Below are 23,587 nucleotides of genomic sequence, written 5' to 3' on the forward strand. Positions count from 1 at the left end.
GCAGGCGAGCGGTAGCTGCGGCGGCGGAGCAGGAGGCAACCGCGGCAGGAGAGTGGGGGAGCAGGGGAGCTGCGGCGGCGGGGAGAAGGGCAGCTGCTGCTTCTATCGGAGGAGAACGACGAGGAGCACGGGTTTGGTCGGGAGAAACCAGATTTTTTTTGCAAAATTGCCCTCGCGACAAGAATTACAGGATGGAGGGAGTGTACTAGAGTAACAATTTTTGTACATTTCATTAACATATTTCAAAATTATGGGTTTTAAAATCATAATTAAATTATGTTTTAAATATATGTATTAATTTTTAAGCATTTTTGAAATTTAATCAGGTCTACAAAAGGAACAAAGTGCATTCTTTCGTTTTTAAGGTTCTTTTGAAAGGCTTAATTCTTCATTCACAGCCTACTGCGGGCCTCTGGTCTCAAATTTAGCCCAGGGGATCGAAATTTATTCCGAGCGGTATAGAAACTTAGAGCCCACTAGCCCAGCAAACCCTATTATCCCGTATATAACCCCCCCCCCCCAGCCGGCTCCCAGTCACTCCAGTCCCGCACCCCGCAGCCGCCGCGCGGGCGCGCACGCACTATCCAGCCCCTCACCCTCTCCTCTACACGCGGCAAACCCTAATCCAGCCCCGTCGCCCAAAGCCCCAAACCCTAACCCAGCTGCGGCGGGCGACGGTCGAATCTCCCAGCTTGCCGCGCATCCGGTCGATCTCCCACCTCTCGACACCTCGCGTGCGTCCACGGCGGCGCGAACAAGGCGTTGGCAGCGAAGCGAAGGCAAGGGCGCCCATCGAGCGACGGTCGGATCTCCCAGCTTGCCGCGCATCCGGTCGACCTCCCACCTCTCGGCACCTCCCGTCCACGGCGGCGCAAACAAGGCGGCAGCAGCTAAGCGAAGGCAAGGGCGCCCATCGGGCGACGCTCGGGTCTCCCATCTTGTCGCGCATCTGGTCGATCTCATACCTCTCAACACCTCGCGTCCACGGCGGCGTGAACAGACGGTGGCAGCAAAGCGAGTGCAAGGGGGGCGGCGGCGGAGCTCTCAGCCGTTCCCACATATCCGACCTGAACCACCCTCCTTGGCTCTCCAGCATTTCATCTCATCCGACTCAGTCCACGGCGTCGGGGTATGCTATTTTATCCTCATTCCTCATTATATCAATCTCTATCCTCTGATGTATAATTTGTAACGTGATGGGCAAATGCCTACAAGCAATTCCTTAGATTGATTTAGTATCTTTTAGTCCTTCTAATTTGTTATATGAGCCTCTCTATGTATTTGTATGTTGAGTTGCTGACAGAATGGATGATTGTATGTGTGCTTTACTTCTGTTAAGTGCAAACTATGATATGATTAAGTAATCTGTTATGAGGCCATTCTATGCATAGTTCCAGAGCTATGGCTTCACAAATTAAAGTAAGTTAATCGAAAGTAAATGGTACTCCCTCCGTCCGGAAATACTTGTCATAGAAATGGATACAAATGGGTGTATCCAGAACTAAAATACATCTAGATACATCCATTCCTTGGACAAGTATTTCCGGATGGAGGGAGTATTTATGAAAAAATCAGGTGTGCATTTGGTAGTCCTTTCGCTCAGAAAACGTTATCTGTTGGGTGAGCACTTGTATGTGCCTATGTGCTTAAGTTGTTTTTTTCTATGATTATGCAAGTTTCTGTACATGTTGACATGATGAAAATAACTTGGTTAATTTCATATACTTAGTAACAGTATTGTCCTGGTTCATTTTATTCTTGTCCACAAATAGTACTAGATGTAGGTGTTATACCGCGGCATTATCAACAACCCTATCCTGGTAATTGCTGTTAAGCTGTGTTTTTCCCCATGGACTATCAAATCTTGAATTGCTGCTTTAATATGTGGTATACTTTAGCTGTAGTTTACAGCTTTTTTAGTTTGTTCTAATTCTGGCTTTTGAGTATATTTTGATACTGATTGGAAAATTTGTGTTGATTGTTTGATTTCAAATATGTGCTGACTGTCAATGTGTGTTGATTGTTTTATTTAAAATAAGTGTTGTCTGCCTGCATTCGGGTTACTTGTTTTTTTGCTTATGTCTGATAATATAAGAATAACATTACGTTTTCTGCTTTTAAGGAATGGATCAAGCCCAAGCCTTGTTCTTCTTGCAATGGATCGGCGCCCACCGGACCCAATTGACTGAATTTTTTGATCTTTACTTTGGAGATGCTGCTGTCATATGCAGCAACATTGGTCGCAACTATCTGAAGAGTGCCTACCGGTTTGTCATTGATACATTCAATCGAGGGTATTGCTGGCATGGATCATTTTCTGTAAGCAATTTCCTGGTCGCTGGTGAATTATTTATGATGGGCATACCTGCACTCCACAAGACTCTTGGTTTTCATGACCTCCTTATTGATCTTAGAGCCTTGAGCAATGCTTTGCTGCCATACTACTGTGAAGGAAACCAACCTGGAAACGTGCCTGCACTATTCACATACCATCTTCATTATATTACCACTAATGTCCCATTAGGAATTGGACCATCAATTGTGTTCCAATCTAGGTTCATTCGTCTGATATACCATCACTTCTCGTTCTCATTGCCGGATCATACGTATTCGCTGTTTTCAGCACTTGCAACAGCAAAAAATCATCTTGGGCAGGATGACGTATGCGCATTTAATACTCTCCTTCGACAAGCTTGGAATGATTTACTGATTGACCAGATTGCAGTAGTTGGTCAAAATTGGCCTGATCAAGCCGAACAAAATCCGATCTTTTATGAAATTATGTGGTGGCAGAGCAGGCAGGCAGGGGTACCTCCAAGGACAGGATATACAGGTACACCTGAGTCATTATACAATTTTGGAAGAAAAAACAGAGTTCATGCACCTGAAAAAACAAAGGTATACATATTACTATGTTTGTTGTAAAAAAATGTCACATTTGGGCTGGAGACAAAGCAACGTTGTAAATTTTACCTCTTCTGTCATTTCAGGGGCCAAGGGGAGCTCCGCTAGGGGAGATTCAGCAAGTGCCACCCCATGGTGCAGGGCGTTGGCGATGGATGATCATTACTCCTGAGGGGGAATGGGGCTGGGTGTGGCAGCCTGCTCAAGGGCAGTGGTTCTGGCCGACGGTTCCAGGTGATACCCAGTGGCGAATGACCAAGTGGCCAAATGCTGCACCAGTGCTGCCTCTACTACCATTATCTGCCCAGGTAGTGTGATGAGATCCCTTGGTTTCATGGATACATAAAATTTGAGGCATATACATTAAACAGTGTCTTTACATGCAAACTACACAGGACCAGAAAATGGATAATCTAGAGAATGTGGGCCATATGGTAGGGAAGGAGTTTGGGATGTTCTTTGCTCATGCCACGGCCTTTGTCCTCCTATTCTTACAGTGTGGAACTCCAGAGTAGTAAGTTTTTTCTTCATATTTGTTCAAATTTGGCAAAGAAAGTGCATAGAAAATAATCAAAATTTCTTCTGAATACAGTATTGATCAGCCTCATCAGAGATACAAAGAGGCAATGGATAGTTAACTGCAGAGTAAGTACCTTGTACACACTTGTATTTTCCGACCAGTGAAGCTTGATGTTATGGTCTGATGCCATTTTTTACACTTGTACATGTGAACATAAATCACATATGTATTTTACATCATGGATTTATATTCTTGTCATTCAATCTGCTAGAGCCAATTTTTAGTTGCGAAACAGGCCTGAGATAATGTCCTATTTTATGTGAGTTTGAATAGGGAACATGAAGTTTACTAGCACACAATTACTAGAGTTTAAAGTGTATTGTCAGGTCTATGCTTCTCTCGGTGTTAGTTTTTTTGTTAGCTAAAGCTTGCCATTCTGATGGAACTTTGTACGGCACATATATTTTGAGTAAATTACTTGAATTACAGACTCAATGTACATACTATACCTCACTTACCACTACGAGCTACTATTTTGGGAGAATTTGTGTTGCTAAAATTCCACGTGTAAAGACATGTTTCGTAGATCTACATGTCTAGATTCTATTTGTTTTTAAAAAGTGCAGTTTTATGTTGCACTTCTTTATTGAATCCAGGCCTGCGTAGCATACCCCGAAAGTCTTAAATCTGCAGCTATGTGGAATTGGCTCTTAATTTCGTAGCTCTGTAATTTTTGTACTTAAACAAGTACTCCCTCCTTAAACTAATATAAGAGCATTTAGATTACTACTTTAGTGATCTAAACACACTTATATTAGTTTACAGAGGGAGTAGTTTGGTAATGCTTTGTACTTTGGGGATGGGGACACATTTCACATGATACATGTAGGGATCCAAGTTACGGCCCTGCTAGAACCTGCTTTATTTCCTTCCATCACGCTAATCCTTTGTTAAGAAAGTTTGATCTTAACATTTGCCTTTTAGGCTCTGTTTTAGGGTGTTCTCCTTTTTGGGAATATGCAACCTGGGCTGCCCAAGCAGTTTGGGTATAGATGGGACCTTGGAAAGGGTGATTCAATGTTTTGGGAGGATAAATGGATAACTGACTATCCTTTATGCACCACTTATTTGAATCTTTATAATATCTGTAATGAGAAGAACCATTCAACTTGTCTATGATGAACAATTTCTCTTTGGATAATGGTTTCTGCTGTTGGTTCACATTTCTCTTTGGATAATGATCCCCCCAGGAGGATGTTGCATTCTGCTGGGGTGTATACTGTGCAATTTATTTAGAAGAAATAGTTTGGCTTGTCGTTTATAACCCATCTGCTCTACAGGTCATGCTGTTTTCTCCCATTGCCGAGGCACAGCTGAGAGGAGTTTCGATGTTCCAATGCTGGCAAGATTTAAGTTGAAGGCTGCGGCTACGAGCTTGTGGGCTGATTCGCAATGCGTTCCAGTTTGATCAAATTCTCCAAAAGTTGCACTAATGAGCCAATGCATTGCTGAGTGAATCTTTTTGTAATTTTCTGTTGCTTAGGTCTACTTACTGAATCAGTGAATCTTATTGATTCATGTTGCTCATGACTTCCTTGTAAAAAATTAACATACTATAGCATCTTACCGGATCTTTTTTTATCAATTGGCGTGTACTGTTTTGTACTGCCTCCTTTTGGAAATATTTGTCGGATAAATGGATGTATCTATAGGTATTTCAGTTCTAGATACATCCATTTTTATTCATTTCCCGGACAAGTATTTTCGGATGGAGGGAGTATTATGTTTGAGTTTTGGAATGGTAGTGTTTTCTTCAAGTAGGAAACTGATAGCTCCTACTCCCTCTGTCTGAAAAAGCTTGTCCCAAGCTTGTTTCTCAAATGGATGTATCTAGAACTAACTTGGTGCTAGATACATCAATTTGAGGGACAAGTTTTTTCTGACGAAGGGAGTAATAAGGATTTCAATTGCAAAACAGCAGTTTAGACTGAGTTTGGTTGCTGCATTCGTTTAAGATCATTATGATGCGTTTGGATGTTTGTATTTGGGCTTGGAAACGTGATTTGGTTTTGGTAGGGGTTTAATTCAGATGATCGAATGTGCTTTGTGGTAGAGCCTGGTAACCGAGTAAAATGCAGGTATGGTATACATATCACGTATGCCACGTCGGCCAAGGGCCCGCAGTCAGACGACTTGGTCATCACTAGAAGAGGGTGAGATAACGAAGTTGTTTCCTACCCTAGCCGCCGCCACCAGCCAAGCGACTAGGGAGGCGATCTCTTTCCTCCTATCTCCACCGGCCGAGGCGCTGGTCCCCTCTCCCCTCGACCGCTGCTCCGGCGGGAGGGGGGACCCGTTCCTCCGCTTTTTAAATATATTTAAAAAATAAAGTATGCTATGTCGACACTTCTCACTGCACCACTTTTTCTGTGAGGTGCTTGGGCACTTTGGCCTGGAATTTTATGAGACCATGTTCATCATCTATTATTTCAGTGAAATCAGCTGATTTGTCTGTGCACTCGATTGCCCAGCCCAGGGCCTAAGCAAACAACACAGGTCCTTTATCTATGAAACTGCCGTCATGGCCACGTTCTCCTTGGCGAAATGGCCTATCCACCAATGATGCTCATCGTTTGGGACCCCATAGTGAAATCTATGAGTACCAGGTCAACTGATCAGTAATTTTAGTGAAAGATGGCAGTCACAAGACTTCTTTCGACATAATATGTTGATCAGCCAAGTGGATCGTTCATTACTGAGTGATGGAGTTCCAGAATGATTATGGGCCGAGCAGGTCGTTCAATCCTAATACCGTGGTGGAATTCTCAAAAGCGGAAAACCCGAGAGTAACCGCTCATCTGAAGAAGCCTCAATCTCCTCAAAATTATGATAGTCTGCTTGAAGTGACCTAACCATTGGCGAAAGACTCTGTTCTGAAGGTTTTGACCTCGTGCCTTGGCTCGTTTACTCCTTCCTCCGCCTCGGTGTGGCTTTAAATATATTAAAAAAACATGCTATGTCGACACTTCTCACTGCACCGCTTTTTCTTTGTTCTGCCTTTAGCTCGGAACCAGCCGCCGTTGGCGAGCTTGCTGAAGCTATCGAGGAGGGGGGGCATTGATATGAAATATAATTAGTCTTCGAGCAGGACCGAACAAGGTGTCCCCTTGTGAGCTGATCTAGTATCTCCAAAAAAACTAAATGCAGGAAAATAGACCCAGTTGGTATTACTTTCTCAAGCAGGTGCAAATTTGCTACATCTTATAGGCGCAATCTTCAGGCCATCGTCGGAACATCAACAAGCGGTACTCCGGTAGGGGGTGAGGGTACATCCCGAGAGGAACGAATCCCCCCTTGAGCTGGTGGAGAGGAGTGTACTGCCGGGTTGCAGATGCAGCGGTTGAACGTCTCGGAGCGGGGGTGGTAGAAGAGGAGGAGGCCGTCGCAGGAGGCCTCAGTTTCCAAGCAGTGATTACAGATGAACGAACCCTCTAGTCGCGCCACGGACTAGAACAGGTCGGCCGGGGTGACTCCTGCACGGTGGTCGAATGGGACAATGTCTAGGAACCAACCGCTGTTGGTGAGTTTGCTGAAAGCTATCGAGGTAATGGTCGCTCTCGACTTTGTTCTTCGGAACAATGGAGCGAGTTAATAACTTATTGGAAATGATACATACCGATGTATGTGGTCCGATGAGTGTTGAAGCACGTGGCGGGTATCGTTATTTTCTGATCTTCACAGATGATTTGAGTAGCTATGGGTATATCTACTTAATGAAATACAAGTCTGAAACATTTGAAAAGTTTAAAGAATTTCAGAGTGAAGTGGAGAATCATCATAGAAAGAAAATAAAGTTTCTACGATCTGATCACGGAGGCGAATATTTGAGTTACGAGTTTGGCCTTCATTTAAAATAATTTGAAATTGTTTCACAACTCACGCCACCTGGAACACCACAACATAATGGTGTGTCCTAACGTCGTAACCGCACTTTATCAGATATGATGTGATCTATGATGTCTCTTACCGATTTACCACTATCGTTTGGGGGTTATGCATTAGAGACAGCCGCATTAGGTTTTGGATTTATAGGTCGTGGTGTGTCGTTGGGGTGGTGGGGCCAACGCTCGGACGAATAAATCTGCTTCAACTCCACTCCCACACCAGTGATGCCTTTTATGACGGTGTCTCGGAGTTGATGGCATCGTGTCTGCCGATCGCTCATATCGTCAGCATCTGGGTTCATGGATGGTGTTGGTGAGGCGGCGGCGACTCCATCAGGTGTGTCTCTCCTTTTGCTCTGTCCTCGTTGCTGTGGCGTTGTCTCCGACGTCATGGTGGAGCAGAGAGGTTTGTCATTCAGGAGTACGCGCAGGCGGTTGTCTACGCAAGTGATAGCTGGAAGATGGAGTATCTTGTGCTGGGTCTGTGGTTGAAGGTTGACAGTTCTGTTTTCCTCCTCCGACGTCGTCGTCATGCGGGGGTGTCAGTTCTGAAGTACGATGACGTGTCCGGGGACATGTTGCCCCGTCTGGTTCTTTCAACGGCTATGATTTTGCTTCTGGCAAACTACTTTGGAGGTCCACAAAGCTGTTGATCAACGAAGGAGTCGCGTCGAGCTTGGGTGAAGAGGTGATCTGTCTTTTACCCTTTGGTGGTCGCTTCGGCGGTGTCGAAGGAGAGGGACAAACGCTTGTACTTTGCATATGATTTTCCTATCTTTTCAGTCATTGTTGGTGTTTACATGCCATGCAACTTGATCTTTATTCTATATATAAATGAGACATGTATTACCATGAAAAAAAAAGACAACTTGCTCATCCCCTGGTCAAATCGCAGTCGCTATCCCCAATCATCACGGCGTCAACGTTGCAGACAGTTCGATCTTCGGCGAACCTCCCATCGCCGTTGGCATCCTAACCGCGCCTCCCCCTTCCGTTGCCGGCGGTGGATCGCGCCGCGGCTTGCTGGGGCAAGCTTTCCGCATGAGGCGTGACAGCGGGGAGAGCCCTGACGGCTCCTAGAGGCGGGCCACGTGCGTTCCGCTTCCATGGATGAGCAGATGGTCGTGCGGGCACGTCCTCCTGGCGACGGCTGTCAGAGACTGTAGCGACGATGTGACGCCCGCTGCTCTACTGACCGCCATGGAGGTAAAGTGCAGCTTCCTGCCGTCGGATGTTTAAGATTGCAATGCTATTCTGAATTTGAAGGGTTGTGTCTGTCGACCATTGCTATGCAGGGTTATGACATGGATTTGTTATGAAACGAAATTTCTTTGTGTACTGCAAGTAATTGGTGGAGTTCTGAGACCGCTTTTGCTGTGAGAGTGCTTGTGCTGTGTAGTATAACTGTGCCCTTTTGCTGAATCATGAACTGAGAGTACTTGTCTTGTGTATGGCTCTCTCCATTGCACATATTTATTTGAGTATGACTGTGCATTTTTGCTGAATGAAAATAAACAGTTTGAGACTACTTTTGCACATACTTTTGCACAGTTTATGACATGGCTGAGCTGAGAGTTCTTGTGCATGAAAAGATATCAATACATGCGCAAGAATATTGCAATTGAGACTGAACTGAACTTGTGCATTTGTAATATCAGCGCAACAGTACTTGTGCTCAAATGATCTGAATTTGACCAAATCTGCATGAACCACAACACATCTGAAATGAAGATAATAGAAGTTCATATATATGACTGAATCCGCATCGAATAGAACATTGTTTAACTGAATTTGCCTGAACCGCACCACACATGTAGGTCCTGGATAGTACATAAGCCATAATTTAGGAAATAAAAGAGAGATCCAACAGCCTGATCATAAGCAGAACACAGCCATTACAAGCTCTGTAGGTGATCATAAGCAAAAGACAGAAACACTTCTAGTAGTTCATTAACAAAAGACTGAAGCACGTGCATTTTACTCCTGCAAACCTCACCCAATACAGAGCCGAGGTGAAATCCGCGCGGCCAGCCGAGGTCGACGCCTCTCCTCTGCCCGCAGGAGAGATTCTATCTGTTTGACCGGTCGTCATCATGTTCTTCTAGCTAATCTGGTTGCCTTCCTAGTTAAATGTTGTATCTTCTGATTCTTCTATGCTATCCGATGTGCCATTGGATTGATCTCCAAGAAGGTAACAGCACTAGTTTGGACTTTGGAGGCCATCAAGATTCCCCCTATGCATTGCCACCTCTGCGTTCACCCACTCTAGATCCACTGAAGATCTCAAAAGAAGAAGAAAATGTGACGCGAATTTTGAGGACATGCGGCCACGCGAGGTCGTTATCTCGTGGGTCGGCAGCGCGTCGCGATCGGCAGCTAATATAGCAACTCCTCCCCACTAGCAAATACGGCACAGTGTTTTATTTGTTCTTAGCCGGGATACGCCCGCTATACGCTCTCATTTATGGGCCAATATGCATTTACTTTTGTACAAATACAGCGTTGTCCGTTAGCTAGTCGACACGCTAGGACACCCGTTCGGTGGTGTGGTCATAAACACCCTGACGTCGGGTCCACCATCATTTAGCAAGCGGGCGAGCCGTCTCCGACCAGTAGCACTGTACATCTTCTTGAAGCTGCGCACTGGAGGAGGCGCAAAGGGGGGGAGATGGCATGGCTTCAGCAGAAACAGAGAAATCCAGGTAATCCCCGGCAAGATCCATATGAATACCCTTGTTTTCTCAGCATCATAGTACTAGACGAACTGTAATCGACCCCCCTGTCTTACATAGCATGCCGCCGATTATGGGGGAAAGCAACGGATCTGTGTGCTCGCAATTATCGTGGGCGAGTGCTAGTTACCCCGATTCTGCTGTTTTTGGCGTCGATTCGGAGAGGCTGAGCATGCTGCGAGAGGTTACCGAGGACGACCCCAGTGGCAGATTTGCGGATTTGATGGATTCTGTTGACGTTAGGTCAGAAACAGGCAATGTGGATCTAGATGACAATAGGGCTTCGAGGATGGAGAATAGATATATGACTCTTGATGACAAAGTTGGATGGGTTACAAGGTAACTAGTTCCTGCCACAAGTTATCGTTTTCCTTCACGCCTCTTTAGATAAATCATACATGGGCTCACTTTCCTTGCCGTGTTCAGGAACAGGAAGGTGGCAATGCCAGACGAGAGAGCAACAAGTGCTGAAAGGGTGACAGCCCTGGAAACAGCACTCACAGGATTTGCCGAAAGAAAAACAGACACGGTGGTGACACCATCGGTTGGGCTGACTTTTGACTCTATAATCGAGGCCTACGATTTTTACAATCTTTATTCCTGGGAGACAGGGTTTGGCATCAGATATGCAAAGAGCAGAACCAATGTCAAAGGAACGAGATGCATGCAGGAGTTTGTGTGCTGCTGCTCAGTGAGTAACCACAATATCATGCTGATTCTTGCTTCATGTTCAGAAAGGTCGGACATGTCACTTACCAGCTTTTGTTTTTTTTTGATAAAATCAGGGCAAGCCAAAAGAGGCGAACTCAACATCATCACGGTGTCAATGCCAAGCCATGATAAGACTCTTGTGTACAGATGACAATGGCTGGTACATCAACGAATTAAGGTCCAGCCACAATCACTCGATGTTGAACACATGTGCTGAGAAACTCCACTTCCCTTCACATAGGCATATTGACAAATATACGAGAGAGCTAGTATCTCAGCTTAGAGAGAATAATGTGAACCTGAGCAAAGTTTACAGCATTCTTGCAACTTCTTTTGGAAGGGTAGAAAACGTTCCGTTCACCAAAAGATGCTTGAGGACACTGTGTGGGAAGCTGAGTAGGGAGCAGGCGGACGATGATGTGCAGAAGACTATGGCCATCTTTTCAGAATTGAAAGTCCAAGACGGCGAGTTTACTTACAATGTGCAGGTAGACGATGAAAGTAGGATACGCACTCTCATGTGGACAAATGGGCGTAGCAAAAAACAATACCATCACTTTGGCGATGTGGTCACATTCGACACAACATACAAGACCAATCTATACGATATGCCATTCGGAATTTTTGTTGGCGTGAACAACCACTTCCAGAGTGTGTTGTATGCTGGTGTGCTCATGCGAGATGAGACGGTCGACACTTTCAAATGGATTTTTGATGAGTTTGTGAAGATGATGGGAGGGAAAAGACCAATTACAATTTTGACAGGTAAAATGAAATGCATCTGTGTTATTCCCTTTTAGTTGCGTGAAGATCTATGATTGACTTGTATGTCGTGTTGTGTAGACCAAGCCAGGGCGATGGAATTCGCTATTGAGGAAATATATCCAGATGCAACACACAGATGGTGCAAGTGGCACATCCTGAAGAAGGCCAAAGAGAGCCTGGGGTCTAATTACACAAAGAAGTCTGATTTCAGGGCAGAATTCCACAAGTTGGTCCACGAGATGCTCACCATCGAGGAGTTCGAGGACGGGTGGGCAGCGTTGCTTGAGAAGTACTCACTGACTAAGAACACGTACCTGACGCAAATTTACGAAACAAGGCAGAAATGGGCCAAACCATACTTTGCAGGAAAATTCTGTGCCAGGCAAACCAGTACTGGAAGGAGTGAGAGCGCAAATCACATGTTGAAACAATATGTTCCACCTTCTTGCTCAATGAATCTTTTTGTCAAGCAATATAACAAGCTGCAGTTTGACCGTGAACAAGAAGAAGGGTTCCAGGAGAAACGAACCAGGCTGGTATGACAAATTCCACATAATGTCCGCCCGACAACCAAAAACTCGTGGGGCATTTAACGACATATATTTTCTCTCTTGTTGTTTTACTGCAGAGTGGAGCTGTCTTGAAGGTCAACACCCCACTAGAAGTGCACGCTAGCAAGATTTACACCAGGAAGATGTTTGAGATTTTTGGAGGAATATTGTATGAATCCGGAAGCTATGATGTAGAAGAGATCATACCAAAGCAGAAATACATGGTGACCCACGTCAAGGCTGAAAAGCGAGAGAAATGGTTCAAATGCCGATATGAGGTCAATGTGTTTGATAATCTGGGGTATTTCTCGTGCATATGCGGCCTGTTCGAGCACATGGGTATGGTCTGCTGTCACTCGCTGCAGGTTAGCAAGGTGGCAATTCTACACCTAGGGATTTCATCTCACCTCCAATATCTGAATAAGCGGGAAACTGACTACCTAGGTTTTTTATCATGCATATGTAGCTCCCCTACTACTTGGGCGATGCACCTTCTGATATTATATGTTCTTCACAGGTCATGAATGTGCTCCGGCTTAGGGAGATTCCCCACAGGCACATCTTGAAGAGGTGGAGCATACATGGCAGAGATAATTTGCCGGATCATCTCAAACATTACCAACAGGACATGGGCCCGCCGGACGCACCCACTTATAGACATTCTGCTTTGTACATCACTGCCCTGGAGGTGGTTAAAATGGGCGACAGAAACCTAGAAGCATACAAATTCATGTTGGATGGATTGGTGGATCTTAGGGAGAGAGGAGCTGAGATTAGCGCACCAAATGATGGCCTAGGCATCGTTGAGCAGCAGGTCTCGAACAATGGAGTTGCGGGTGGTTGCAGCAAGAAAACCAAGACTTGTAAGGCGGCGTGCTCTGTAAGAAGTGTTGAAGGGAATCACATAACGGCCATAGGAGAAACATCGGTGTCGGTTCATCCACCAGCAAACCAAGGCGAGGGGGCACCGACGTCCAAAGACATGGCATCAGAAGGATCCTGTCCAAATGCAGATAGCTACAATTCAGACTTTTCTGAGGCTGCATCCAGGTTTACTGTCAATCTGGATGAGAGTCTGCTTGCACCAGAAAGGAAAAAGAAACGTGGCCGGCCAACAACAAGCAGGGACAAGGCTCCATATGAGAAGGGAAGCAACAAAAGATCAAGGTTTTGTTCGATCTGTAGGGGCAAAGGCCACAAGTCAAGCACCTGCCCCGACCGTGGTGACGCCCCTAGAAAAGAAAGGAAAGTGGGCACATGCAGCAAGTGTGGAGTGCCTAGGCATAGGAAAACAACATGCAGCAAGCCGCTCTTGTCCTCGATGGCCGGTGTTCCTCCATCTCATTAGTTTTTCCAAAATGTTTGTCTGAACTTCTCGTCCCCTGTATTTGGCTGTTCTATTAATAAAAGTTCTCGAACATTGTTGACTTCAAAATGCATCTCGGTAGGTGCCATGTTTTTTTGTACAGTCACCCATCATCCAACTGGAGCACATTGTTTTGCCACAAGGTTGGCTGTGTCCATGCGTGTCTGGCTAGAGCACGTCTGTAACCTGGTGCGCCATGGGTAAATTTGAAAATGGCATTTAAGCCCGCGTCAGGTCGCGGAGGTAAATGAAGCATTCAAGCTTACAGCTATGTGGGGTCTGCAGATTTCAAAATTCAAACATATCCGCCTGCGCCTAGAGCGGGGGCTATATAAACACCTCGTGCATGTGCTAGATGGGCACAGCAAGCATCATGTCGAGCTCGTCTTCAGCTAGCTCATACTCAGGAGGCAGCACAGAAACAATTCAGGTGCTCGTTCGCCTCTTCTTTGTTTCTTTCAGCGCGCACGTTTTGTTCCCCCTCCTCATGCATTACGTTTTTTATGTATACAGCGCGAGGTGCGTGCAGTTAGTACAGAAGGGCAGTTGGGGAGACAAGGTGTTGCTCAACCTCAGAACGATGTAAGCTTTTTCCGATGGTTGCATTCTCAATGAACACGATGCTGGCTTTCATGGAGTCTTACAGTTGGGATGCACAAACTCTATGATTTCAGGGTAGCGTGCGTGCGGCAGATATCGGAGGTGAGAATGAAGAATGCGTGGCAGCAAATGCATCCCTGGATGCAGAAGTTTATGATTTAACAGAAGGGTCGGGCGAGAACGACCCTCATGAGTCTGCAGAGCTAGCGCAAGAGATAAAACCTGAACCTGCTGGGGATCGACTATTTCACGCTGTAGTATACAGGTGGGCGTGGGCTTCATGGGAAGACGACGACGAGGTCGACAGCGTTGCATGTAAAAGGCCCAAACTGTATTGATGCCCAATGGGCCAGCTGTGGTAACCGGTTCGCGTGCGCCCAGGTGTATGACGCTTGTACGACTCATGAATAAAAAATGTCCGACGGCGCAAAAATTCATTTCTTGCCTATGGTTTTATGAACACAGCGAATGCATCGTACAGGCCTACCGTCTGATCCTAGGATTTAGGGTTTGAAAAAAAATGTAAACAGGCTGTCTGTATATCCGTTGGGTGTGTGTAAAAGACGGTGTGATATTGCAAAAGGCAAAAAAATAAAAACTGCATTATAGACAACACACAAAAAGTTGGAAATGAAATGGCGTCGTTCGTTAAATAAAAGTTGTAATGAATGGCGTCGGTTCGTTTTAAAAAAAAGTCGGAATGAATAGCGCCGTTATGTTTGTAGCTTTCAACATAAAAGAAAACCTAATTTGAAAGATCTATTAATTCTGGGGGAAAGACAAACCCTGGTGACGCACGTTAGGCGTAAATTAGCCAGGGCGAGTTTTCCGCAAAGAAGAAATGACTACACCCACCTTTTGCGTTGGTTTCGAAAAGGAAGGGGAGAACCTAAATCGAATAATCCAGATGTCTCTCTTCAACGAATCGACAAGAAAATTCCGCGTAGGAGTGGGTGCACGTCAAGATAGAAAAGGAGAACATAATTTGAACGGACCATTCCTTCTGGGAAAAAGCCGATCCATGGTCACCCACGTGAAGCAGAAAAAATGCGCTGGTGAGATTTTCCGAAACACGAACAAATGTGTGTTCCCACACATGACTTGCACTCGTGAAAAACCTAAAGTCGAATAGTTCATTTGTCGCTCTTCAGCGAATCCACAATAAGTTCTATTGGGCACAAAACAGCCGCGTAGGAGTGGGTGTATTCTAACCACATGCAATTCTCGGAGGCTCGAAGGCGACATTTTCAGTTCTCGGTGTAAAAAAAGAAAGCCCGAGCCTACCACAATGTTTACGAGAGGGCTTGTCCTTTTTTCGGACAATAGGTTTGAATCTAAACTGCCCGCATGTTTTATGAATGCTAGCGTGGGGCATTTTATTTGATATGGCAGTTGACACAACCGCCACCAGCGAGAGTGTCGACGGCCGATCATCAGACACGAATCTCAGCGGGACGAGAAATCGATGATACGACCGGGGCACGTACACCACCACCCTCCGACCCACCCCCCCCCCCCCCCCCCGGCGTCACCGGTTCCACTCCGGAAGAGATGAAGAAAGAGGAAACTAAATGTTGCTGCATAAAATGAATAACCCCAACTTTCTACTCTCTCATACATCTTCACGGGTCGGAAACCAACTGAAGATTACCAATGACATGGACCCAGAATGTCCAATATAAATAAAAAAAGTGTGCCTCCCCGAAGGAAAGGTTAGTCAAAATGTGAACAGTGGTGTGCTATGGGGGGGTGGGTGGGTGATCTTGCGCTAGGATTGCGTGACCTGCATCCGTCATCACAACAGTGGCTCTGGTTTTACAAATATGAGCGGGGGTACGGGTTTTGATGGGTGGCCATGCTTCCTCCGGTTCGCTGTGTCTTGGGCTGCCTAGCAATTTAGTCCCCGGTTGTCATCTTGCGCTTGATCGCGCGATGGGTGGTTTGCATACATAAAGAGGCGTCGACCTGTATAGTGCTGTGAGAATTGATTAGGGCGATTTACTCCGTAATTCTTTTTTTTCATATGGATTGGTGTGAACGATTTTCAAACTCGCCGCAGCGGTGCTCAATGCGTGCATGTGTGACCGGATCACGTGTGGCCGCGTGTGTAGTGGCCCTGGACAGCCGGCTACGTGCTTGCAAAAGGTTCTTCGTACCGAGCGTGTAGTTTAGTTTAATACATAGACATGGTATGCTAGGAGATCCCGGTCGGATAGAGGACGTACCACGCCTTGAAGCCATGCTCAGCCAGCGAGCACAGGCCATCATCGCGCTTTGCCGCCCTGGCAGTCCGATTTGACGCGAGTAGACAGAGCTGTTTAGTCAGGCATTACTCTTCTGTACTCTCTACCCCCTCCCCTCCGCGTGCATAAGAAAGAGCTTGCCCGAGGGGGAGTCGTCTGAGGGAAGCCATTCATCTATCCAAGAACTAGAGTACTCTACCACTGCGAGAGCTCTGCTACTGGAGCGAGCGCGTCGCTGGAGCGGCGGCCAACTACGAGGTGAGAAAAAATCCCTTTGCTAGATGTAATACTTTCTCGCATTTGCTTGGATGTATACTGATGGGGCGCTCTTGTTTCTTGTTCCCTGTTCTCTTTTGCTCTCCTATCCTTTGTTTCGTTTAGATGTCCGGGTCTAGCCGTCCACGTTGTAGCAAGGTTTATGAGTCTAGGAAGAAAGCCGCGCAGCCAAAATGCACAGTAGACAGTAGTTTCGCTCCCAAAGATGTGTACGAAGCGGCTGTTCTTTTTACTGATGAACAGAGAGATGCTATAAGGGAGATTGGTCTCGGGGGGATGCTAGCTATAGGCAACATAACCCATGTGGATCGGGAGAACTGCTGGAGTTTATTCCTAGATGTAGACCTTGAGCGTGGTGCACTCAAGATAGATGATGGCGTTTACGTCACATTCAATGAGGTTGACATCCACAACATCTTAGGAATTGCACTAGGCGGAGATATAGAAATAGAAAAGAGAGATGTTGCGCCTTCAACGGCATAGCTAGCGCAGATCAGAGAGTATCTAGGGTTGCACCCGTCGAGCTTTTACATAACTGTCGGTGACATTAGATGGGCGTTGAAGAAACCATGCCAGACCACCCTGTCTGAAGAGGACAAGATCAGGATCCAGGTCGGTTTTGCCATGCTTTGCATGGCAACTTGTTTTAGTCCTAGGGAGAGGAGGCACACTGTCCCAACGGAGGCGTATGCTATTTGCATGGAGCCGGCTAACCTGCACAGGGTGAACTGGGGAAGATACGTTCATTCTGAGCTCATCGGCGCAGCCCAGGCGGCCCATGCAATACACAGTGAAGGGAAGAGGCCGCAGTTGTACGGGTGCCCGCTAGTGTTGCAGGTGAGGTGCCTGTTTCCATCGTGCGTAGGAATTTGAATTAATATTATGTTTGTTCAGGGCTTGAACTAAATTGAGTCGGTTTGCTTCCGTGGCAGGCATTGTATTTCGACTCGGTCGACACTTCTGCATCTGTCTAGCCTGACCCGCTTGTGCGCCCCAGAATAAAGTTCTACACTGCCTCCAACTTGTCAAAACTGATACTCAAAGATACAGCCATAGGCAGCGTTCCGAAGAGATACGGTGTGATGAAGGTGATCATCGGCCTTCATCCCATGTTTCTTTTTTTGTGCACACCACCCTTGTTCTGACCCATGCATGCAACAGGCCAGGCGTATGACGGATCAAAGCTTGCCATGGAACAGAGAAAGTGTCAGGAGACAAATCCAGGAGGTGATTTCATTAAACCCATTCTTTTTAGCCACCTGCAGAAGTGGTGCGCACTAACCATTGTGTTTGGTTTCAGGCAAAAGCTTTCATAGATCGCTCACTGAAAGAGCACGCGCTGGCTAGTGCTGAGCGCAATACTTTGTTCTTTCGCAACTTAACTGCACTTAACGACGGGACAATCACCTGCATGAACGAGAACATGCACAGAGAGATTGAAAGGCACCTTGCTAACGAGAGGGTGATGACAATGCGGGACATGCAAGCTTTGCTCAAGTACGTGGATGGGTTGGGCCTGGGTGATTCAGTAAACGAGCTTAAAAACCAAGTGATTGTAGTCGCTGCGCAATCAGGTAACTAGGACAACGCACGTACTCTGTATCTACCGTTGCATTAATTCAGTGTCTGTTCATTTTTGGCAAAAAAAACAAATGATTGTTGGTTTTAATGCGCAGGTGCGTACCAGGGGGTGCTTCCGGGGAAGGATGCAGTGGAGCACAAGCAGGAGAGCCTGACGAAATGATCCCCACGGCAGGCGTCCTTCGTCCTGGTAAGTTTTCCTCTTGCAGTGTGATAGATGCGGTAGATGTTACCAATTTATTGATGCCTGCTGAACAAGGAGTACGCGATGCAGTTGCCGTCCGTCCAGTGCCAGTTGCTCCCGCGAGCTCTGCCCATGGCCACATTGAGCACGCCGAGACAGGTGAGACCCAGCATTTATGCATATACCAACAGCGCCGATGCTTACTTCAGTGAATTAAATGAGAAACTGGTTGCTTCCCCTCCAGGTCCGTTCCTTTTGCTGCCTGGGCATCCACGCGACACCCACCACCCCGGTTCCGTTCTGCCGGGTGTGCCAATATTCATGTCCATGGGGTCTTTTGGCCAGTTGTATCTAGATGGTGGATTAGAGAATGTGGTGCAGCCTGTCCGGTGTGGCCAGCATGATGCAGGGGCTGGGCGGCCGATTGGTGAAAATATGGCTTCGTGCAACTGGGGAAGAGGAAAGAAAGGGAGGTGGAGGACAGCAACGAGATCATTGTTTACCAAGGTAGACGTAAGTGGTTCCTGTGAATGGAATTTACTTATGTCAGGATACTGAATTTGTAGTCGCAGCTGAACGACGCTTGTCAATGCAGGTGCAGCTATTCGTGAGTTAAACTTGTTGGCAAGGTTTGGTGAGGAGGGAGATGGGAGGAAGATCGTTATCTCCACGGAGAATGGTGTCTCACCATTCAACATCCCGGAGTTCAATTACGAATTCGTGTCGCCTCTAGTCGCCCACGCCGCTTGGGTACAAATACAACAGTTAGCCCCAGATGTATTGAACAGGTACTGTTGGTCCCAGTGCGTTTTGAGAAAACACTGAATTTATCGCATGTTGTCTGTTCAGCAGCTAGCGTTATATCTAACTGATCGCATCCCCGCCTTTTTACAGTGTCTGGGTCGATCAACAGGGTCCGCCTCATGTGAAAATGACTGGCTATGAAATTTATGAAAACTTTTGTCAGACACTGGATGACAAGGGTTTCGAAGTCGCAAACATGATGATGAGGGAACAGGATGCAAGGTGGTACGATCCTTCAGACAGGGCGCGTTTCCATCACCCAATGCCGCCTTACTTTGCGGTACGTAATTCGAATCGGCGATGTTTAGTTCAATGATCCATACATGATTGTCGTGGCCTGAGCGTCTTGTTCCTTGTTTCGTGCAGTCCCGGATCATGGAGGTGGGCGACGGTTTCTTGAGCGATCCTTACATAAAAAACTTGTTTGTTGGGGAGCACCTGGGATACGATGTGGAGACATGCCGCCTGGTAATCCCCAGCTGATCCGTAGATCGTTAGTTCATAACCATGTTTTAGCATGTTACGTGACAGCTGCATGTATGTGCTTTTTTCAGATAACCGTGCCGTTCAAGGACGAGGGAGGTTTCTATGTGCTCTATGTTTTCGACATGCTGAAGAAAATTGCTCACGTGATGGATCCGAGACGTACCCAGTGGAACCTTCTAGAGCTGGAGAGGCAGCACGCACGGGTCCTCGACAGGATGCTCTATGGGCTGTGCAAGTGCATTGACAAGTTTTTCAAAGGGTGGCATGTCCGAGAAGATGAATTCAAAAGGGCGGCTCACCGCCTGATGCATGAGCCATCGAACAGGTATGCGCCCCCCGTCCATCCGCTTTGGTGTTTGATCTGCAGCTTAGAATATCAAATTTACGTATAACTTGTGCTCGGATGCAGCGGTGACACTCCGTTCTACACTCTACACTACACTATGTGCTTTGATGGGGAGTTCATGACAGAAGGGATGTGGGCGGTGCGTGCATTATCCTAGCAACTATTTATTCTCGGAGTGATGAACTCTTTCTGAATATTTGTTTGGTTTGTGTTGTCAGGACAAGATGCTGCGGTTTAAGCAGAAGCTCATGATGCTGGTGCTTACTATGCCAAGAAACAACGCCCTGCCTCCAGCCATCGTGTTAAACCCACCTGCCTGAAGCCTCTAAGGTTGTCAATTGTTCGGACTCCAAAAATGACTGCTGGATCTACTTTGTAATATGAACTCCAAATATTATTTGTATAATTAGAACTACCCATGCCAAGGGCTTTAGTCGTCAGTGCACTCATCTTCGTTGTGGAAGGCGCCTATCGGGCGCAAAGTTTCGTATCTTCAACTTGTAGACCTGAACACCGAATATTATATGTATAATTAATTTTATGTCATGTTGTCGGAAGCATCGGGACGAAAGCGTGTGTTTGGTTTGTTTCTTTGAATATGTTTTAGACAAAGTCGTGTGACCGCGTCTTCTTTTGGGTTATTGGGCGGTTTAGCTTCAAAGCTTTTTTCCTTGGAAGAACATCCACTCAAACACCAATCATCAACGGGAGTGGCACTCGTTTTAATAGAAACAGGAATGGTTTATGCAAGAGACCATGCAATTAGTTAGAAAACCAGATAATTCAGTGTATGTTTTGGGGCTCATTTGTTGTTTGAGAAGTTAAAAAATCCTCTTTGGTTCAATTCGTGTACGGCCAAACCGGTTTACGTAGAAACCGCTCATCCGGTTCATCGACGGGAGTGAAGCTCATCTTGATATAAACGGAAACGGTTTACGTAGAAAACCACGCGATTAGTTAGAAAACCGATGAATTCGATGTATGTTTTCTTTCTCTCTTCACCGCTATCATGGTGCCGGAGGTGTCGCGAAGAAAAGATGTTTGGTTTTCTCTTTGCTTATGTTTTAGATAAAGGCGTGAAACGTGTGACCGCACCAAGGGGTTAAGTCATCAGTGCACTCATCTTCATGGTGGAATGCACCTATCGGGCGGGACTTCTGTTTCTTCAACTTGTATAATTAATTTTATGGTGTAAGACAAGTGCCGGTCATTTGTAAAACTATGGTGTATGACGAATGCCCCATGTTTGGTTTTTTAATACTTTTAGAAATCCTCTTTGGATTGTTTTCTTGTAAACATCACGAGGCATGTCCCACCATTTTTGTGTGTACCTATAGACTAGAGCTATGTTGTACGCAAAATGCCCCTCTTTTGAATTTGGAGATTTAAAAAAAATCATCTGTTGTTTGAGTTCTTGGATTCCAAGAAGCTATTCTCCTTGGAAGAACATCCATTCAAATACCAAATAATGTTGCGGGAAAAAAATGTATGGTGTATGACAAGTGGCCCTCGTTTTGTTTTTTTGGAAAATGAGAAAATCCTCATTGTTTCAGTTCGAGTACGGCCAACACCCAATCTTGGGGGATTGGGTGGTTTAGCTTGGAAGCTATTCTCCTTGTAAGAAAATCCACTCGAACACCAATAAAAATTGCGGTGGAAAAAGCTATGGTGTATGACAAGTGCCCCTCATTTGTTGTTTGAGAACTTTGAAGAAGCCTCTTTGGTTCAATTTGTGTACGGCCAACACCCAAACCCACCGAAACACCAATTTATATTACATTGGAAAATGTTATGGGGCTCATTTGTTGTTTGAAAAGTTAAATAAGCCTCTTTGGTTCAATTCGTGTACGGCCAAACCGAATCATCGACGGGAGTGAAGCTCATCTTGATATAAACAGAAACGGTTTACGTAGAAAACCACGCAATTAGTTAGAAAACTGATGAATTCGATGTATGTTCTCTTTCTCTCTTCACCGCTATCATGGTGTCGGAGGGTCGCAAAGAAAAAATGTTTGGTTTTCTCTTTGCTTATGTTTTAGATAAAGGTGTGACCGCGCCAAGGGGTTAAGTTGTCAGTGCACTCATCTTCGTGGTGGAATGCACCTATCGAGCGGGGGTTCTGTTTCTTCAACTTGTAGAACTGAACACAAAAATTTATCTGTATAATTAATTTTATGATGTAAGACAAGTGCCGCTCATTTGTAAACTACGATGCGACCATGCGAATAGTTAGAAAATTGGTTAACCATGTATGTTTTCTTTCTCTCTTGAAAGTTATCATGCTGTTGGAAGTGTCGCAAGAGAAAAAGTGTTTCGTTTCTTGCATTCCTAAAACTTAGAATGTGACACCACGAAGCAGGCAATTTTTCCAAATGCCCCTCATTGGGGTTTGGAAATCTTCAAAAAATCTTCTCTTGCTTGGGGTCTTGAAGACATTACCGGGCACGTCCCATGTTTGCATTCCTAAGAGAATGCTTAGTATGTAATTTGTGTATGAAGATATGTATGAACAACATCGTAATTTTAGTTTGGGTTTTGTCGTCACAGAACACGTCGTCACCTTTTTCGTTGAACCAGTGGAGATTGTTTCCTGGTCTCGGGCAAGAGAGCTGTCGACCACGATGTGGACCGGAAACAATGGTGCTGCCTCCTCGTCGTGCGTGTGTCGGAAAAGTCAGCCAGCTAACTGCATGTGGACGCCACCGTTTCCGTGCGGCAGAGATATTCTGAGGCGCACGCGAATCTAGTTTTATTGCTCAGCAGTGCAACAGTACTGGCGCGACGGGAGGCGACTGTGCTATACGTCTGGGGTAGCTTGTAGCGTTGCAGGTAGCTAGCGCGCGTGTTCGAAACCCATGGCGTTTATACTTTGACCAATCGAAGCCCACAGTCTTTGATTATATATTACACTCACCGACTCATTACACGCATTAGAGGGCGAGTGATTATTATATATTACAATAATCGGTCCTGGTTGCCCATTACACGCATTATAGTACATAGATATTTGTTTACAGCCCCCGAAACGGGCTTGGTTGGCCACTAGACACATTACACGTACTAGGGTGCAAGCCCTGTGTTTATTTTATATGGAAGGGCAGCCAGCACGCGAAACTTAGAGCTCTTGGGTGGGCCATGAGGTGATTAGGTTGGTGATGCTATCCGGCAGGGGGGCCATGTTGCCCTTCATTTCAACGAGCTCGGTCAGAATCTCCTGCCGCTCTCCTACGATTGATCCCTGTGTGGTTACGAAATGCATTGTTAGATTGTCAACTAGCCAGTCCACTGGTCGCAAATCCAAAACGCACGTAAATCGAAAAACGCACCTGTGACATATCCGCAAGAACCTGGTTGCCATCGAAGTGTTTTGCCACGCGGACAATCCAAATCCCGGTGTCCTTCCTGCGATCGGATTAGTAATTTAACAATGGATTGTGCGTAAAACCGTTAAGCGAGAAAGATAACTTACTGCTTGACTGTGGTAGGCGAAGTGACGTGGAAGATTTTCTCCCATCTAATGCAATCCACGTGCCAGTTGTTGAACAGCTTGTAAATCGTGGTGAATAGCGCCACG

At 45.9% G+C, this 23,587-nt stretch overlaps 1 protein-coding gene and 1 pseudogene across 1 annotated transcript; both read left to right on the forward strand.

Moving 5' to 3' along the window:
• Positions 1 to 546: 546 nt before the first annotated feature.
• On the forward strand, positions 547 to 5,069 carry LOC125553425. The gene is made up of 6 exons (XM_048717210.1): positions 547 to 1,129; positions 2,123 to 2,898; positions 2,991 to 3,212; positions 3,300 to 3,418; positions 3,497 to 3,549; positions 4,765 to 5,069. Exons 2-5 carry the CDS (start codon positions 2,125 to 2,127, stop codon positions 3,540 to 3,542), a joined length of 1,161 nt encoding a protein of 386 aa, XP_048573167.1. The 5' UTR covers positions 547 to 1,129; positions 2,123 to 2,124; the 3' UTR covers positions 3,543 to 3,549; positions 4,765 to 5,069.
• A 5,104-nt stretch (positions 5,070 to 10,173) lies between these two features.
• Positions 10,174 to 20,333, forward strand: LOC125554529 (annotated as a pseudogene).
• Positions 20,334 to 23,587: the final 3,254 nt, after the last annotated feature.

Source organism: Triticum urartu, chromosome 4 (genome assembly GCF_003073215.2).
Source record: "Triticum urartu cultivar G1812 chromosome 4, Tu2.1, whole genome shotgun sequence".
NCBI classification, from domain to species: Eukaryota; Viridiplantae; Streptophyta; class Magnoliopsida; order Poales; family Poaceae; genus Triticum; species Triticum urartu.

Excerpts from the sequence above, each read along its gene's own strand:
- LOC125553425 (XM_048717210.1), top strand. The coding sequence starts at position 2,125 with ATGGATCAAGCCCAAGCCTTGTTCTTCTTGCAATGGATCGGCGCCCAC. Across the intron at positions 3,213-3,299 it reads TACTACCATTATCTGCCCAG|GACCAGAAAATGGATAATCT; the intron begins GTAGTGTGATGA and ends CAAACTACACAG. Across the intron at positions 3,419-3,496 it reads CAGTGTGGAACTCCAGAGTA|TATTGATCAGCCTCATCAGA; the intron begins GTAAGTTTTTTC and ends TTCTGAATACAG.